The sequence below is a fragment of the Canis lupus genome, chromosome 5, assembly GCF_011100685.1.
Source record: "Canis lupus familiaris isolate Mischka breed German Shepherd chromosome 5, alternate assembly UU_Cfam_GSD_1.0, whole genome shotgun sequence".
Classification (NCBI taxonomy): Eukaryota; Metazoa; Chordata; class Mammalia; order Carnivora; family Canidae; genus Canis; species Canis lupus.
In genome coordinates this window covers 80,376,817-80,394,763 of record NC_049226.1, presented here as the reverse complement: position 1 = coordinate 80,394,763, position 17,947 = coordinate 80,376,817, and the positions used below count along the sequence as shown (strand labels likewise).

The window sequence follows — 17,947 nt, the reverse complement described above, 5'->3', positions numbered from 1 at the left end:
GCTGCCTTGGATCAGGGGGCTGAAGGCCCCCGGCAGGGAGAAGGAGCATCTTGGCCTGTGGTGACTGCTCAGCTCACTGACCTCTCGTGGTGTGGGGACATCTTCTCTCGGTGTTGGGTTCACTTGTTTCTGGTCCTCTGTTTGCTGGTGGCGCTGCCCTCTGTGTCGGCCCCTGTGGATCACTTGCTCTTTTTCTGTGGTGACCTTCTCTCCAGGCTCTGCTTGGTGGTGTGGCTCCCACCCCGTGTGTGTCTGTCTCTCTGTGTCCTGCCAGTGGTTTTACCCTATGGTAGGTTACGTCATGCTGTTCTACCACAGGGTAGAACCACGGACAGGATACCGAGGCACCCTCTGCATCGAAGGACTCCTCGTCTGCCCGGCCACAAGCAGCCAGGGACTGGCCCCCTTGGGATGTCCCCCTGCTGGTGTAGCTCAAGCCCGAAAGGATCCAGAATTCTGGCTTGAGGCTTGTACCTAGGCCACAGAGAGATGCCAAGGCATGGGTGTTGGTTCAGACAAATGCGTGGAAGTGTGGGAAAGGGTATGGTGATGGGGTCTGGGGTGAGGGGAGGGCAAAGAGCAAGGGAAGCCCACTCAAGATGCCTTTTGTATAGCTACTGGGGGTGAGGTTCGTAATCTAGAGGCAGCATGGATCACAGAGTTTTCATGCCTTAGGACCTAGGACTATGTTACTGTGTATTCATATCACGCTGCCTACTTAGGATGGAAACAGGGTGGCTGTTTTCTATAGCACCTTTGCAAGATTTAGGAAGAGATGCCCTTTCTCAAGACACTTCCATGTTGGGAAATGGTCATGATATTTTGGTTTTATCAGAAAAAAAAAAACACACAGCTTGACTGCTATATGCAGGAAAATTGTTGTGATCAATGTGCAAATCTATGATACTTTAACATAGTGCTCTTGTACAGTGCACAGCCGACACAACTGTGCATGGTGGCCCCAGGGTACAAAAAGCTCCTTTGCCATCAGCCACACTGGATACCGGATGTAAAGTCCTGGAATGCATCACCTGGGAGCCCAGAGACATGCACACAGGCTTTCCTGAGCTCTGTCCACAAGTGCAGTTGTCATCCTGGTTCACCCCCGGTCCCTGACCAGCTGTTAATACAAGTTATACCAGGTGTTTATCCTAGTGGGGCTTGACTCCCAGGACCTCATGTCTCCAAACTGGCCCTGACAGGACAGCAGAAGAGAGTCCCCTCTCCAGTGCAGGTATGCAGGACGGGATCCATTACTCTTGTCTTTCTCTCTCCTTTCTCACAGGGAGTGGTTTTTCCTCCTGTCTCATGAGGTGCTCAACCCCATGTATTGTTTATTTGAATATGCCGGGAAGAACAATTACTGCCTGCAGATCAACCCTGCCTCCTCCATCAACCCCGACCACCTCACCTACTTCCGCTTCATTGGCCGATTCATCGCTATGGTAAGTTGCATTGCTGTGAGATCGCTAAAGCAGGTGGCAGCCCAGGAGGCCAGACGTACCCACAGCAACCTGCCGTGCGTGCCCCACCCCCGAGCCCCACGCTCCTCCTCATACAACACCTAACGAGAAATGCAAAGAGCTGGAGAGAGTTCTGGAGATAGTTTGGAGCTCTCTCAGTGGCACCCTCAGGGGCTTTGAGAGGGTTTTCTTGTGTGGGTTTGTGTAGGGCTTGTCGAGCCATAGCCCAGGGTTCCTGGGCTGTGGACGTCGCTTAACTTTGAGTGTGCAGCCTGCCAAGGGGGTTGGTGACAAGCACTGCCCACTTGCGGTCTTACTTGCGGCCGGGAGGGGAGATGCTGGGCAAGGTACCACCGCTTGTCACAGCCCTTGAGCGAGAGTGGGGATGTCTGGCTGAGACACTAAGGCCTTCTGGAAGGGGATCTGGGATCAACACTAGCTTAGAACAGAGCCCTAGTAGACCAGCTGGTCAGGATGTAGGAGGCATCACCAGGGAGTGGGTGAAGAGTGGGGAGAGGGGAGTTTATCTAGCAGTAGGAACGCGGCATGAATGGGGGGTTGTCATGCTGTGTGCATCCTGTCGAGTGTCTTGGGAGGGTAGAGAACCAGGATTGAGGAAGGGAAGCCCATGGGAGCCGCAGTCCTTCTGCCATATTTGGTGGTTTGAGATGTTGCGTTGCTGACTTTCCTTTGCTTCTCCCTGACTTCCTGAATGCTCTGTCCGCGAGAACTCAAGAGCCGTGACTAAATATGTCTCTTCCCCTTGTCTGGAAGTTCTTGGCCAAGGTGCTGGGCTCAGGAAGTGGGCACATTCTTCCCGGGTCTAGAGACCCGCCTGGCCAGGCGGCCGACAGGACAGACCAGTAAAACCCTAGACTATTACTCACCACTGGCCCGCCAGCTCCTGCCGTCGACAGCGTCTGCATTATTTTTGGCTGCCTCTGCCGCCCAGCTCTGAGCGTCAGTGAGTCAGGGCTGCCACCTGGGGTTGTGCTGCCTGTGAGCGTGGGGCACATCTCTGCTGGAACAGGGAGCTGGCGGGCAAGCGTGCCAGGCAGGCAGTGGGTTCCTAAGTGGGCTGGCTCTGCTTGCCCCTGTTGTCTGCAGGTGTGATGAGAGTCTGTCCCAAGGTCACGGTTGCTCTTGGGGAGAAGGGGTAGGTAGTTGGGCTTTGGCGTGGAGCATCCAAGAGCCTGCCTGGGCAGTGTCCTAAGAAGACCAAACACCTTTGGCGTGCCTCTTCCTCCGCAGGCTCTGTACCATGGAAAGTTCATCGACACAGGCTTCACCCTCCCGTTCTATAAGCGAATGCTCAACAAGAGACCAACCCTGAAAGACCTGGAATCGATCGACCCCGAATTCTACAACTCTATTGTCTGGATCAAGTGAGTCCTCTCCCCCGCGCCGTGCTGGGAGGACAGGGGTCTCTGGTTGGGGAGGAGGCATCGCTGGCCTGTGTTTTCTCTGCTGGAGTGGCCCTGAGCGCATACCAGCTGTGTAAGTGCTGGTGGAGATACGCAGCTCCTCGGTTTCCCTGTGGGACAGCTCCAGAATTCTCCCCGTGGTCAGGGGGAGGTCCCAGGCCACTGTCTGGATTCAGGCTGCGGGTCCTGGCATCCTCTGAGCGCTGATGCACCTGACAGAGTGGGATGAGGGGAGACCCTTCTAAGGTAGACGTTTTCCCTTTCGGTCTCTTGTGCCCCCAGAGAGAACAACCTGGAAGAGTGTGGTCTGGAGCTCTACTTCATCCAGGACATGGAGATCCTGGGCAAGGTGACAACCCACGAGCTAAAGGAAGGCGGGGAAAGCATCCGAGTGACAGAGGAGAACAAGGAAGAGTACATCATGTGAGTATCCCGGGGGCCAGGGGGCGGGAGCAGAGCCACCCTCGGTCCTGGGGCGTGCTCCAGCCAGGCCCCCCCTATTTCACCAGGGGCACGGCCGCCGCCCCTGTGGCATCGGCACATGAGGGCTGCCCACGGCCTGTCCCACGCTGACCGGAGCCCCTGGCCACCCGGAAGAGCTGCCGTTTGCTCTCTTTCCCCCACGTGCAAGGCTTCAAGACTGCAGGGCTTTGAAGAGGCAGGAAGCTTCGATATCTCCCTTTCCTTTCTCTGGCAGAGAGGATTTCTGTGTCCGTGTGTCTGAGCCCATCCTTGCATGTGTGTCTGTGTGCAAACTCACCCACGTGCCTTCTCCAGGTCTCTCGGTCTAGTCTCCTGACCTCCACGTTTGTGAAGTTCAGTCAGCAGTGGTGGGATGGGGAGGAAGCGGTGGGATGTCAGAGGTTCAGCTGTCTCCCACTGCCCTGGCTGCTCCCAAGGCCGATGCGGAGTGGGTCTGGGTGTGTGCCACGCGGCCTCTGGGCTGATATCTCACGGCTGTGTGACCGTGGCCCGGTGGCCGGCCCGAGCTGTGCCTGAGCAGTGGGCCTTGGCTCCCCTGACAGCGCACCTTCGGTTTTAGGCTGCTGACCGACTGGCGTTTCACCCGGGGCGTGGAAGAGCAGACCAAAGCCTTCCTGGACGGCTTCAACGAGGTGGCCCCCCTGGAGTGGTTGCGCTACTTTGATGAGAAAGAGCTGGAGGTGAGAGCTGAGGTCCCCGGGACCCTGAGCCTCTGCCTCTGGGGCAGTCGTGCCCGTTGCTGGCAAACCGTGGTTCTGCAGAAACCCGCCAGTAAAACTTCACCTTCCCTCTGGATGGAGGCGGCAGGGCGGATAGTTGTGATTTGATCTCTCAAATCTGTTCCTCCCCTGGTCCTGGTTTTGAGGGGGTCCATGCTCAAGACTCCTATCACCCATATTACTCCCACTGCCAGCAGAAATAGATGAAAATGTTTGGGGCGATTCCACCTGCTGGTGAGTGGGTGAGGCGCTGTGCACCTGTGGGGAGGGGGTGGGCCTGGGGCTGCTGACACCTGTCCCCCTGCAGCTGATGCTGTGCGGCATGCAGGAGATAGACATGAGCGACTGGCAAAAGAACACTATTTATCGGCACTACACCAAGAACAGCAAGCAGATCCAGTGGTTCTGGCAGGTAGGTCCTGGGACCCGTCCCGGCCGAGTTGGGCTAAGGGTCTTGGAAGGGATATTTTAGTGGTCAGCCACAGGAAAGAGGCCTGATTAGATCCCAGGCTCCTGGACACATGTTGGGGGGTCACCTCCCTCATCTTTGGCACTTTCCTCCATTGGTGGGAGGAGAAGAGGAACCCAGCCTTGGGGTGAACAGAGCTGTTGCAGCTGGGTTGTGGCCAGTGCACCTGACGGGACGTGTTAGTGGTCAGCCGATGTGTGCGGGAAGGAAAGCACCAGGCCGTGTGGTTTCCTGCCAGCCTGGGGGTGGAGGGACAGGACAGCACGTGCTGGTCTCCAGAGAAACTGAATGAGCTCGGAGTCCTGGATATAATGAATTGATTCTTCCAAATGTGAGATCTTGTCGTTTCCCTTATGAAGTATAGCATACGTGAGAAAGAGAAGGTATATAAAAATCTCTTTTTGAAGGCAAAATTCCCATCCCATAAGATTCACAATGTGAAGCATTTTAAGGTATTACGGTTCATTGGTCTTTCACATTGGTCTTTCATTACCACCATCTAATTCCAGAACATTACATCTCCCCGCCAAAAGAAACTCCATACCCATTAAGCAATCACTTCCATCCTTACTATATGTTTAAAAGCAGAACTTGGCTGGGAAAAGAATACCTGGCTCGGGGTGCCCCGGAGCCCCAGAGATGTCCCATGGGTTGGTGGGAATGTCCTACAAACTCAGCCTCTCAGATGGAGCAGCTTTGGGGTTTCCAAGGCTGGTGGCTGTAGCCCCCGACCCCAACCCGGGCTTTGTGTTCTCAGCCCCAAAGAGGGGTCCTGGCTGATGGGAGTCACAGGTTAGGGCGAGGTTTGGGGTCAAGTGGGTAGCCTGGCTCTGCTCTGACTGGCGGAGTTCTAGGTGGTAAAGGAGATGGACAACGAGAAGAGGATCCGGCTGCTGCAGTTCGTCACTGGGACTTGCCGCCTGCCCGTTGGCGGCTTTGCTGAGCTCATTGGTAGGTCTTCCCTTGCCTTGCTGGCGCCCTAGGGTGGGCCTGAGGGCAGTGGCTCGGGTGAGTCAGTGGGTGAGGCCTGAGGCTCCTGTGGGTGGAGCCGGGGCCCTGCCCTACGAAGGGGCCGTCCTTTGTATATGAAGAGCTTCTCTTCGGATACAGGGAGCAACGGACCACAGAAGTTTTGCATCGACAAGGTTGGCAAGGAAACCTGGCTGCCCCGGAGCCACACGTGGTGAGCGTTTTGGTGTTTCTGGGAGGTGGCCAGAACCTCACAGCCCCGACGAGCCCGGCGGGTGGGGCGGCCTCAGGGACTCTGGCAACCTCCTGGGGTTGGAGAAGAGGCGCCCCGAGGCTTTTTGGGAGTTGCGGCAGCAGTTGCTCGCCCTCACCCTCGTGGCCTTCCCAGCTATTAAATATTCCACCGTTTCTGTTCCGGTAAACAGAGGGCTGCCTCCCCCTTTCTCCTACTGCCCTGCCTCCTGACCACCCGAGGTCCAGGGACAGGAAGCATTAAGGCCTCACGTAACAGGGCCCTCAAGGGCTCCACTCTGCCTTCTAGCCCCTTGGCACTGTGGTCAAGCCACAGTCACGTGAATGACTCTGAGCCCTCCCCGCACGGCAGCCAGGCTGGGAGCCCTGACCTCCCTGGGCTGACTGTCCTGCTTCCCTCTCTCAACAGTTTCAACCGTCTGGATCTCCCACCGTACAAGAGCTATGAACAGCTGCGAGAGAAGCTGCTGTACGCCATCGAGGAGACTGAGGGCTTTGGACAGGAGTAACTGAGGCTGCCCCTTCCCACACCCCCCGGCGCACATGTAGTCATGAGTTCTTCCTGCCGGGGAGGCCGGTGGCCACAGAGCTCCCGGGAGGCTCCCCCCACCGCCCCAGGTGGCAGCCGTGCGTGGGACCACACTGTCCTCAGGCTGGTGGTAGCAGAGCCTGACCTCAGGAGGCCTGTCTGCCTCCCCCCACCCCCCCACCGGTGGCAGTCTGGAATAAAGCCCCCATGTCACCTTTGGTCCCGTCACCCACTGCAGAGTCTGGAGGCCTGACCCTCGCAGTCAGCTCTTCCCCCTTCCGCCCCGAGACCAGACCAGCCGTAGGCAGCATGAGAATGTGAGGGGGCGCCCTGTGCCCAGGGCTGCTGCAGGAGGCCTGGTTCTCGTGTGCTAGTGAGGCAGCAGGGAGCCCGGCCACCCACTCAGGCTGGCTCTTCTGGGCCCAGAAGGCCCAGGGTCTTTGCCAGTCAAGGACGTTCTGTTTTTGATAGAACTTTTCCAGTGATCTGTATACGATGGAGGTCTGAGGGAGAGGACGTCTTCCCGCACCCGGAGAGAGCACTGGGTCTGGGCGGCCACTCCCTGTCCCAGGGGGATCCAGCCCCCGAGGCTGAGCGGTGAAGCCCATCTCTGCACTCAGTGCGGGACCCTTTGTCCTTTCCTGCAAATAAAGTGTTGTACCAGCTGCTAGGGTGGCAGCGGCTTGGAAACAACAAACCCCCTCAGACTTTCTTTGCCCTTTCACATCAACTCGAAGCATTCTGTGTGTAGGGTGACTTTGTGTTTTGATGTCGGTGTGCTGCTATCCCTTTGTGTCCAGGAGCTGGTATGCCAGGTGTCGCTGGGACCTTGAGGGATCTGGCACCAGTGGTCCAAGGACTTCCCCAACAGCTGCTCCTCTTAGGAACCCGCTTAGCAGTTCTGGGAGCTCAGGCGGGCCTTGCCCTGCAGCCCAGCCTCCCAGTGGCCCAGTCTCCAAGCCTTGACAGAGGGGAGGGGGGGAGGGTCCCAGGTGTCACCCAACCTTTGATGGAGAACTCCCATTGCTAGATGTAGTTTCTAGGCAGCCCCAAGTGATGGAGCATGTGGGGGTGGGTGACCCTGTCACTCTGTCACTCTCCAGTGGCCCTTAAGGCTTCAGGCAGGTCCGTTAGTCTCCTGTTGAGAATTCAGTGTGTCCCAGCCACCCTAGGGCATGTCCATCCTGCCTGGAAGGGCGGCTTTATCTGGACACGGAAGGTGACGGTCTTGGAGACCAGCAGAACGGAGTTCCCACCAGCCTCCGACATGGGCATTCCGTGGCGTGCGGCGATCGGCAAGCAGAACATGCTCCTCTGGGATGCTGGAGGGGTTGCTCAAGCTCTCCAGTCTGGGCCCTCGGGCTCCAGCCCTGAGCACCGACGACAGACTAGCTTGAGCCTCCTAGGACCCTAGGCAGGCCCACTGACCTCTGTAGGGCAGTGTCACATCCCCAGATCCTGGTCCTTCCTTCCCCCCACTCCCCCCCACCCCCGGGCCACAGAGGGAGGGAGAGCCTGTGTCCACTGTGTTGCATTTGCTGATTTGAGTGGCTCAGCTCACTGGAGCTCAACCTTTTTTCTTTTCCTCGAGTCATTTGCTGTGCTTCCCTGCAATATTCCACACTACTGGGGGGTTGGGGTACCAGCTGCTGTGTGGGGTCTGGAAACCCGCGACTCATGGCTGTTCAGAGTGTGTTCATGTGTGTGTGTGCGTGTGTACATACATGTATGTAACCGAGGTGTCGTGTAGAATGTCCTTTGGTAGCTCTGGGTTGGTTGACAGATGGTTTTGTGATACTTAACCCCCTTGCCTTGGTATTGCCAGTTTCTCGTGCAATAAACAATCAGCAGCTGTGGGTGGTGTTGGCGTGGATGTCTGCAAAATCGCTGTCCTCAGATGAGAGGCCTCTGGGTGCCCCAAACCCTTCAGGCAGGCCCCCATTGGGGTGGAAGTTCCGTGACTTGCTGCTTTTAGGAATGTGTAACTGAGACAGTCATATTACTTCTGGCTGGCTGAGTCCCTGTGCAGGGATCTCTGGGGTGGCTCTTGGTCAGGGTTTCCTCACTGCACCCTTTGGACGCCAGGCCAGTCTTTCTATGTCTATGAACAGTTGTCGCTGCGGAGCCAGAATACGAACAGCTGTGGCTGCAGGTTGGGTGGGTTTTGGAAGCCAGCTCCTGGGGACAGTGTCTAGGCAGTCGTTCATTGGAGAAACATTTACTGAGTCCCATGATGATAGAGGGATGCTATGATCTCAAGCTAAATCATCACATAAGGTCTTGCCACCCACTTTTTTTGAACACTTAAGGATTCAGATGGGATGGATCACCATGCTATGGTGTCTTGATGCACAGGACATGGAAATGACGTTTGCCAAGCCTTGTCCTGATTGTGCCTCTTCTCAGGGGAAGGCAGAGATGTTCAGAGTGGTTCCTCCCTGGAGTTTATTAGATAAATTCATGGCCCCACTTCAAAGCTGTTTTTTTGTTTTTGTTTTTGTTTTTTTACTTGACAGAGCAATGCTGTGCTTTGAGAAAATTATTGAAAAAAGTCTACACATTAGGCAGACATACTGTAATAAATTCAGAAAAGACGTGCTGAAATGGAAACTGTTCTTCTAGACTTATCCAGAAATCGCTGCTGTTAAGTTTGCTGCGGCCCTTCCATTCTATTTAGTGTGCGCTTGCAAATCATATATACATAGAATTTTTAAATACACCAAAAATGGAGCTTTGCACAGTGGCAGCATCGTAGCCAATGAGGTTTATCTGAGGCGTGATTATTGCTAATACACCAAAAATAGGATCTTATACTGAGCAACTCACTTGTCTCATTCAACAAAATTTTCGGGAAACCTTTCCATCTTCCTCAACATAGGTCTGAATGATTCTTTAATGACTGTGATATTACGAAGTATGGTTCCTGTAATACACCCATCTCCTACCCCAAGGGGTATTACAGTTGTGTCCAGCAGTTTGCTCTTGGCTGTGAAGCTTCAGCTTGTGCACCAGTGCTGCCCTCCCAGGAGGGGGCAGTCCTGAAAGTACAGTTGTTGATGATCTGCCTTTACTTTAACTTAAAAATTTTAAAAAGTCTTAAAATTCAAAGATAGAGTGAAAGATATAGTGAAGGCTGCTTACTCTTATTCCTCGGCCACTCTGATCGCCTGCTAGAAGCCAGTTTGCTGGTTTCTTTTGTACCCTTCCAGTTTGAACTTTAAAACCCCCAACAGTCTACCCCACGGCCCTCAGAGAGGCTCCTGTTTTACTAGCCGCAGCAATGGGCAGATGGGCAGAATCCCTTGCCATCCCACTCTGAACCGCATCTGAGCTGTACTGCACCCGGCTGTCCCTCTGGCTCTCCATCTGCATTCCCTCCTTTTTCTTCAGGCAGCTGTCTTTTCACTTCTATACAATCAAGTTTTTTTTTAACATTGTATTGTGTAATTATAATGAAATCATCTGTACTTTTTCTAAAGGTTTATTCAAAAAGCGGAAAACAACAAAACCCATCTCTATTACTATGACTATATAAATATTGTTTGCTCCATAACTAAATAACATAATACAACTGTTTCTTCCCCATACAGTCTTTTACCCTCAGAGGTTCTAATTACCTCTCTTTGCTTTTATTATATCTTCAATTTCTTTTTCTTATTGTGAAGTGTTTCAAGTAGGAATAGGCAGGCAGAGAGGCCCACCTACCCCAACTCGATGTCATAAGTTCTGGATATAATTAGGCAAAGCTATAGAAGATGATTTTGGAAGGAAAGATCTGATATGACTTCCTTTGTCATTCAAGATCTCCAATGGATCTCCCAGGTGTCATTAAGACTTTACATAAGGTGGGACCTCACTGGATCTAGAGTCTCAGTGCTCACTATCCCACTGCACAAGGGCAAAGAGAAGATAAGAGGATGCAGTGATTGGGCAAAGATATTGGGGCTCATATCACTCTTCCAGAAAAACCCTGAAGACCTGTGTCTCTGTCTAGAGGTATGCTTACAGAGAGCAAGCTCTCTTGGTTCTTGAGCCAAACTCGGCATCAGCAAGAAAATTGAGTAAGTGCCCGGAGTTATTATCACCCCAGCTTGTTTCCCTTTGGTCTGCCTTGTGAATCTAGGATTTTAATATCCTTTTACTTATCCAGTCCCCCTGATTCTGAGGTTGATTGAAGTGCCACGGTCTAGTTCACTTTTTTGCAGTCCATGTTTATGAGTCAAGCATCAGGAGAGTCAGATCAGGGCAGGTGACTTCTTTGGCGCACTTTTCTCCATACCATTTGAACGTCACGGATTCGGGGTCTAGCTCTGATTCAGCTGGTTCTAGTGACTAATCCTTACTTTCTTATTGATGCTTGTCACAGTTTTGGCCTCTTCAGCTTGACTCTTGTCACTCTTTTGGATGTTTTTGATGGTCTATGTGATATTCTACTCCCAACTTCAGTTCTATGGCTCCAAACACAGAATCACCTATTCTGTATTCTTTTTGTAGTAGTGTTAGAAACCAAACGGAGTCCCATTAAGATGGCACAGCAAATTCATGACTTGGCCAACCTCTCTGTTCCAAACATATAATAAAGACACATAAAATATAAAAAAAGAAAAAAAATAAAAAGAGAAAGCCAAAAGGCTTTTTCAAAAACAAGATAAAGATTTCCAAGGGCCAGAAATAGAACAAAATGCAAAACACTGAACAAGACTGCAAGTGTGCCTCCGCACTCAGGTCTGGCCGTGGTAGCTGGGACTTCAGCTGCTGGGGGGGGGGTGGTGGTGGTGATGGTCAGTGGGTCTGAATAAGCTCTAGTATGGACACGCACTGGGCAGCAGCCCACTGCTCCCTCCCATTTCATAAAAAGCAGGCCGACCAGCAAACTGCAACAAAGCCAAACTGCTTCTGCTGTGCACCTGGCTATGGCTTTGATTCCTAGGTCATCCCAGGCCAGGGCCCAAACTGCCACTCAAAAGATAAGGCTGTAGAATGGATCCCCAGCAGGACAGGAGGAGACAGCTGCAACACCATTAGGAAAGAGCACACACACAGTGAGAAAACAACTCTTTTCCTAATCTTTGTGGCTGTCCATATTTCAGAAGGCACTCCTGGGTGGTCTCTTTCCTGTTGGTCTTTGCCGTAAGGGGACTAGATGGCAGGTGGACCTTTTCACGGAGGCCATAAATGTCATTGCTCAAGTGTCTTTTCTCTGGGGTGATCATTTCCTCCAGAGAGGAATGCTCTGTTCCCCACCTGAGGGCAAGGATATACCTGAGCCATGGTACACCTGCCTGTAGGTTCCCTGGGGATCAGGAGAAGGAAGGATCCTAGGTTCCCAGAGCCCTGGCCCCTGACTTGACCTTTTCTGGCTCTCTGGCACCTCCCCTCAGCCTGGTCTCCTGCAGCTGGCAGAGGGGAGATAGCCAGGCTCTGTGGCTGGGGGTAGGGACCTGGGTGTCCCACCGTTCCATATAGACACTGCTTTTAACTACCTCTGTTGTGCTCTTCCTGTCCTCCTGCAGCGCCCAAGTGTGGAGTCTCTTTGGGGACTTTGCATGTCTCTGCATCTCCCTCTGCAGTGCTTTAGGTTAAAACTTCTGCTTAGCTAGAAGTTTTAGTTCTCCACCTGCTTTCCACTTTTTTAACACTTTGTTGAACATCCTTGCCCAATCACTGAATCCTCTTATCTTCTCTTTGCCCTTGTGCAGAAAGACTTTTATAAAGCTTTCTTCACTGTCATTTTGAGGCTGGAGGATGCTAAGAGATGGTAAACCTGCCATCTCAATTAACTTCCTTTCCCTTGATAGACCTGCCAGGGTGGGCAGAGGAGGGGGTAGCTTGCAGCTGGCAATCTGCACGGGGGTCCCAAAGGGGACTTGACTGTCATCTAATCTGTCCCTGTTTACCTCTCTGGCACTAATTCCAACCTCTCTCAGGTCCCAGTCTTTCCTGGCTCACTAGATCTCCTTGGCTAAACCCCTTCCACACTGATCTTGGCTGGAGACCCTGCTGCAGGCACCTTCTGCTTTCCTTCTAGAAATTTGTTGAATTCTCTTTTCTACCTCAGGTGCTCTCTCTGTCAAATTGGGCCTTAATGACCAGGGAAAAATGGGAAACCTTTTACATTCATTTGCTATCATTTTAATGGAGTCTTGGTAGGAGGCAATGATAAGTACATGTCAATTACAATGGGATTTTTGCTATTTGGCCACAGTTAAACCCATTATGCCTTACCTCTCTAAGAGCACTGATTTGGTTCCTAATGCTTGGGGTTTGCTTTGTTTTGTTTTGCTATCTCCAAAGCCAAGAAGATAGTCCTGTTTATAAACAGGACAAATGTTTTATTTCTGCATTTTCTATTAACATTATCTTCATTTTAAGACAATTAAGTGCTGAAATTTAAAAAATAAACCCCCTGTAGCTTGTTGCAGATTACTCTGGTGATTCTTATTCCTATCAGTGGAAGGAAGATTTCTTCTTTTTTAAAAAAAATTTATTAGAGAGTGAGAGAGCGAGCTCCAAGTACACATGAACAGGGGGAGGGGCAGAGGGAGAGGGAGAAGCAGGCTCCCCCCCCCCCCCAGCAGGGAGCCTGACATGGGGCTCCATGTGGGGCTTAAAGTGGGGGTTGATCCCAGGATCCTGGGATCATGACCTGAGCAGAAGGCTGACACTTAAGTGACTGAGCCACTCAAGCACCCCCAGGAAGACAGACTTCTTAGGGGGCCCCCTTAGGACCTCTTCCTGGTATTCACACCCTAGTGGGTTAATCCCCTCTCCTTGAGTGGTACTGGGCTAGTGATTTGCTTTTTGCCAGTAGATCAAGGCCAAGGTTTTGGGTGTCACTTCCGTGATTGAATTACAAAGGATTTGACCTCCTCCTTGCTAGCTGACTCTCCATTGCCCTCTCCACTTGTGCACTTTGATGAACTTTCGAGTTGGAGAGACCCATGGGGCAAGGGACTGAGGCCCTCAGTCTAACAGCCCACGAGGAATTAAATCCTGCCAACGACCATATGTGCTTAGAACCTTAAGATGACTGCAGCCCAAGTGACACCATGATTGCAGCCTGAGAGCGTCCCAGAACAGAGAACCCAGCCAAGCTGTGCTAGGGCTCCTGATCCGCAGAAACTGAGATCATAATGTGTGTTGTTTCAGCTACTAAATTCTGTGACAATTTGTTACACAGCAATAGATAACTAATACACCCTCCTCGGTCAGATTCAATGTCCTTGGATTAGCATCTCTTCCGTGTTCTGGGCTCTGAATGTGGCCATGATTCTCAGTAAATCAAAGAGCCAGAGCATGAAGATTATATGTAGATCAAAAATCTCACACTAACCAGGAACATAGGCAGAAAGGTACCAGTATTGCTCTTCTTCCTTTATGAGAGGAAAGCAAATCCTGTGAAGGCGGAATCATTTCAGTCCCTGCCCCCAGTCCACAGCCTGACATCACTTGCCCAGCAGCACCAATGGTCTCAGAGGCCTTGGGTCTGGCCCAGCCTGTGACTGTGGCACTCTGCCTTGGGATGCCATTAGTGCTGATCTGGGCCTCCAGCCAAACCCACTTGGCAAGAGTCATGTCCAATCTCTCCAGGACAATTTGGGGTCTGTTTCCTCTGTAATTACAGGGCGAGCAGCAAGATAGGTGGTACCATTACAGCAGTGTACTAGCATGAAGGATGCCCTCTGCAGCTCCAGGACTCCCGCTGAGAATGGCTCAAGTGGCACATCTTCCTCCTCTATAGGGTTCTCCACGTGAGCATCTGGGTGGATGTGAAAGCATTGTTTCTTCTGTGAGGGAGTTCATTTCACCCTTGATCATTTGGATTTTATAGTCATGGTCGCTTGCTAACTCCTTGTCATTGCTTCATAATGGCTAAAGTATAGGGTGTATGGGGTGGGGAGAAGCAGCTCATGCATTAAACTTGGACTCTTACCCTGTCCCTGCTCTCCAACAGGGCACACACCCCTGGTGCATCAGCTGTCTGCCTTGGGGTCTGGGAAGCCCCTCAATAAGTACTTCCCCCCCCCCAGCTTTATTGAGATATAATTGACACAGAGTATTGTGTAAGTTTAAGGTATACAAGATGATGATTTGATAGACGTATATATTGCAAATTGGTTATCACAATAAGGTTAGTTAACACATCCATCACCTCATTTAATTACCATTTTGTTTTCATTGTTGAGGACACTTAAGGCTGTGTTGTGGTAGGGCATTTAAGATCCACTCTCTTAGCAACTTTCAAGTATACAATACGGTATTATTAAATGTAGTCACCAGGCTGTACCCTGGATAAATATGACAGAGAATAGTGTGGGGAAGTGGGAGCAAGAGTCTACTTTAGATAGGACCTTAGGGAAAGCATCTCAAAACAGGCGTTTCAGCCTGGACACCTGAAAGCTGGGGAGGAGCCAGTCAAGCAAAGAGCCACGTCCGGGGTCGGGCCTGTCAGGTACAGTAGCCTGATTGGGAGACTGGCATGTTCTAAAAGTGGGTAGAAGTCTGGTGTGGCTAAATACTGATGGAGGAGAATAAGCAGGAACAGTGTGAATGAGGTTGGCAGATCAGGGTGGATCTCACCATGTGTGGAGCCTGATGCAGGGCCTGATCTCACAACCCTGAGATTATGACCTGAGCCAAAATCAAGTGTCAGACGCTCAACTGACTGAGCCACCCAGGTGCCCCAGTATTGTTTTGAATTTTAAAAGGGTAGGAAAGAATGAGATTGAAAGGGAAATATCATATATGGAATTTAAAATGCATATTTACAAAATTAGACTGCATGTTCTTCCACAATCCATCCCATATATAAGGACATTTACTCAAAAAAAAAAAAAAAAAAAAAAGGACATTTACTCAACACATATAAGCCTCTATCACTTGTTCACTTGTGTATATGTCTGTGTGAGGGGGGGCTGGAACTATAGTGGAAATCAGGATGAAGGTAAAAATAGTTCAAGTGAGAGGGGCCTTAAAAGATGATGATAGCTATGAGCTGAGGAGTAAGATTCATGCAACCCTCTCCAGCCCAAATTCACCGTCTAGCCAAGCTAACTCTGGCATGAGGATAGAATATGGAAAAGGAAGATGAGAAAGTATGCAGAAATTGCAGGTAGGCAAACTTAGCAGCAGAAAAGGTAGATGAAGGTCTGGACCGCGCGGGGAAATACAAAGGGCAGCCATCAGGTGGTTGGTAGGCCCAGCAGGTGGCTGAAAGCAGAGGCTGAAGGTGAGCAGGACCAGTAGGACTTCTGAGCTCTGGGCGAGTGGGTGACTAGCCAGGATATGGACTAAGGAGGAACAAGTTTTGGAATTAGAAGCATCATATGGGTTGAGACTTTTTAAAAATATGTAACTGATAGGTCAAGTAGGATGAAGCTTCAGAGAAAACTAGAGCAAAAGGGGCCCATGAGGGTCCAAGAGAAGCAGGATGAGTGCAGGGAGAAAAGCCTCCAGAGATCAGGTCAAGTGAGGTCAAGTGAGGTCAGGCTGACAGGGGCCAACTGGTTGGGTCAAGTGGAAGCTATTGGTGACTTCAGTGCAGGCTAAAGTGGCACGGTGGGGACAAAAGCTGGACTGTGTAAGATTTGAAAAATGCTCAGAAGATAAGGGAGCAGAGATGGCTATTTGCTGAATGAAGTTAACCAGGATGGAGGGGTGTGTGTATGTGGAGATGGGAGAGAACGGAGTGTTTATATCCTGAGGGGTAAAAGGTAGGGATAAAGACAGGGTTGAAAATAAGAAAGGAAGGGATAAGAGATGAAGTAAAGACGTTAGCTGGTTACTTTGGTTAAACGAGTAGGTAATTATGTTGTTAGTGATCAGATGTTAGCTGTACCATATAGATAGAAGTTGACATAGGTCCTAAGCTGTGAAGGAAAACACTTTGTGGAGTGTAATAGACGTGTGTGTATGAGAAGTCTTGAGCTGGGAAAGGACTTTTTTTTTCTTATTTTATTTATTTACTTAGGGAAAAAGAGAACCCAGAGAGGGGCAGAGGGAGAGAATCCTCAAGCAGACTCCTCACTGTGCAGGTAGCCCCACGTGGGGCTTGATCCCAGGACCCTGAGATCATGACCTGAGCTGAAGCAGATGCTTAACTAATGGAGCCACCCAGGTGCCCCAGAGCTGAGAAAGGACTTCTTAAACATGATCCCTGGGGTGCTGACAATAGGCAAGAAATGGATAGATTTGTCTGTATTAAAGGTTCTCCCACTTCCACATGTACAGAAACCACCGGAGGGCATCTTAAAAACAGATTCCTAGAGTCTAATGCAGTAGGTAAGTTGTTTAAATTTTTATTGAAGTAAATTATATCTAAAAAGGTCATACTCGGGATCCCTGGGTGGCTCAGCGGTTTAGCGCCTGCCTTTGGCCCAGGGCGCGATCCTGGAGTCCCGGGATCGAGTTCCGCATTGGGCTCCCGGCATGGAGCCTGCTTCTCCCTCTGCCTCTCTGTCTATCATAAATAAATTAAAAAATCTTAAAAAAATTTAAAAAGGTCATACTCAAAATACATCATATCCGAGTTACTACATTTTACTATCATGTGTGTTCTTGAAGTTATTTTTGTCTATTCTATCCGTATTTAGGTAATACTCTGTAATGCCGTGCTGCTGTGCATCTTGAGATCTTCCCAACAAATGCCAGGATCTTGCAATCAAGCCATGGTGGGAGTATTTACACCAGGGAAATTGGCCAAGGCTACACATTAAAAAACCCTGCTGTTTCCCCCCCCCCCCTTTTTGGAGAACTAGTTGTTTCACTCTTACCAGCACACCACTGAATATGGTCTTTAAAGAAATCAGGTGTGGTATCAGCAGTGAGGAAAATCAAAGCATAAGCGATCTGCCGAGCTGAGAAAACTGTATTCATTGCCCACACAGTAGGGTGGGTGGAGAAGAGCAGAGGTGGAGGTGTGGCAAACTGACCCCATCTTTTTGCACTCATGCACTCTCCAGATTCTTTCAAAATCTTGTCTGGATGGTTGCAGCCCAAAGCAGAAATGAGGGTAAGCAACTCTGGGCCAGGTTCCCAGTCCCGTCCTGACCTGGCCACCAAGGCAGCTCTGGCCGGGAGACGAGGCTAGTCAATGGCGCCCTCTAGTGTCGAAGAATAGACTGGCTCCAAAGAGGAGTGCGGAGAAAGCGGTTTCTCTGGGTTTAGACCCTGGAAACATGAACTTCCCTGATCTCCTCTTCCTTTCTTTTCCTCTATATTCTTTCCCCACTTCCATTTCCCTGCTCTTTGAGTCACTTCCTACCTACTCCCCCAACAAGAATATTATTTTTTGATAGATCTGAATTCTGTGTAGCTCCCAGGCTACCATTGATAATACGGAGTTGAATAGCATAAAGTACTTATGCAATATATATGCAAATCAGTACTTGCCTATATTACGTATAATAACTTGGAATGAATTGGTTTAGGAAAGCTGTAAAAAATCTGCTCTTGTGTGTCACATAAGTCAAATGTTTCCTTGCCTTTGAAGCATACCCCAGATCCTCCCCATTTCTGGGAACAGGGGCAGATGAAGTAGTTTTCTTAGTGTGTTGTAGTTTAACAAACAACCCTAATTTCACTCTTTTATGAAGGCCTGCATTCAGTCTTTTGTTTGAAGTGAGAAAAACTGTATATGG

General features: G+C 50.7%; 1 protein-coding gene, 1 non-coding gene and 1 pseudogene across 2 annotated transcripts in view; all 3 read left to right on the top strand.

Annotated features, from left to right (window-relative positions):
* WWP2 (WW domain containing E3 ubiquitin protein ligase 2) overlaps positions 1 to 8,163 on the top strand; it is a 120,500-nt gene extending 112,337 nt beyond the window's left edge. The window contains exons 16-23 of the mRNA NM_001284474.1: positions 1,286 to 1,445; positions 2,715 to 2,848; positions 3,170 to 3,310; positions 3,930 to 4,050; positions 4,397 to 4,501; positions 5,413 to 5,509; positions 5,669 to 5,741; positions 6,189 to 8,163. Coding sequence (NP_001271403.1) covers positions 1,286 to 1,445; positions 2,715 to 2,848; positions 3,170 to 3,310; positions 3,930 to 4,050; positions 4,397 to 4,501; positions 5,413 to 5,509; positions 5,669 to 5,741; positions 6,189 to 6,288 — 931 coding nt within the window. The 3' untranslated portion in view covers positions 6,289 to 8,163. The remainder of the gene's footprint in view (positions 1 to 1,285; positions 1,446 to 2,714; positions 2,849 to 3,169; positions 3,311 to 3,929; positions 4,051 to 4,396; positions 4,502 to 5,412; positions 5,510 to 5,668; positions 5,742 to 6,188) is intronic.
* On the top strand, positions 272 to 332 carry MIR140 (microRNA mir-140). Its single transcript, NR_049327.1, has one exon. It is a non-coding gene; the product is annotated as a microRNA mir-140 (primary transcript).
* An 874-nt stretch (positions 8,164 to 9,037) lies between the features above and the next one.
* LOC119872090 lies at positions 9,038 to 9,188 on the top strand (annotated as a pseudogene).
* Positions 9,189 to 17,947: the final 8,759 nt, after the last annotated feature.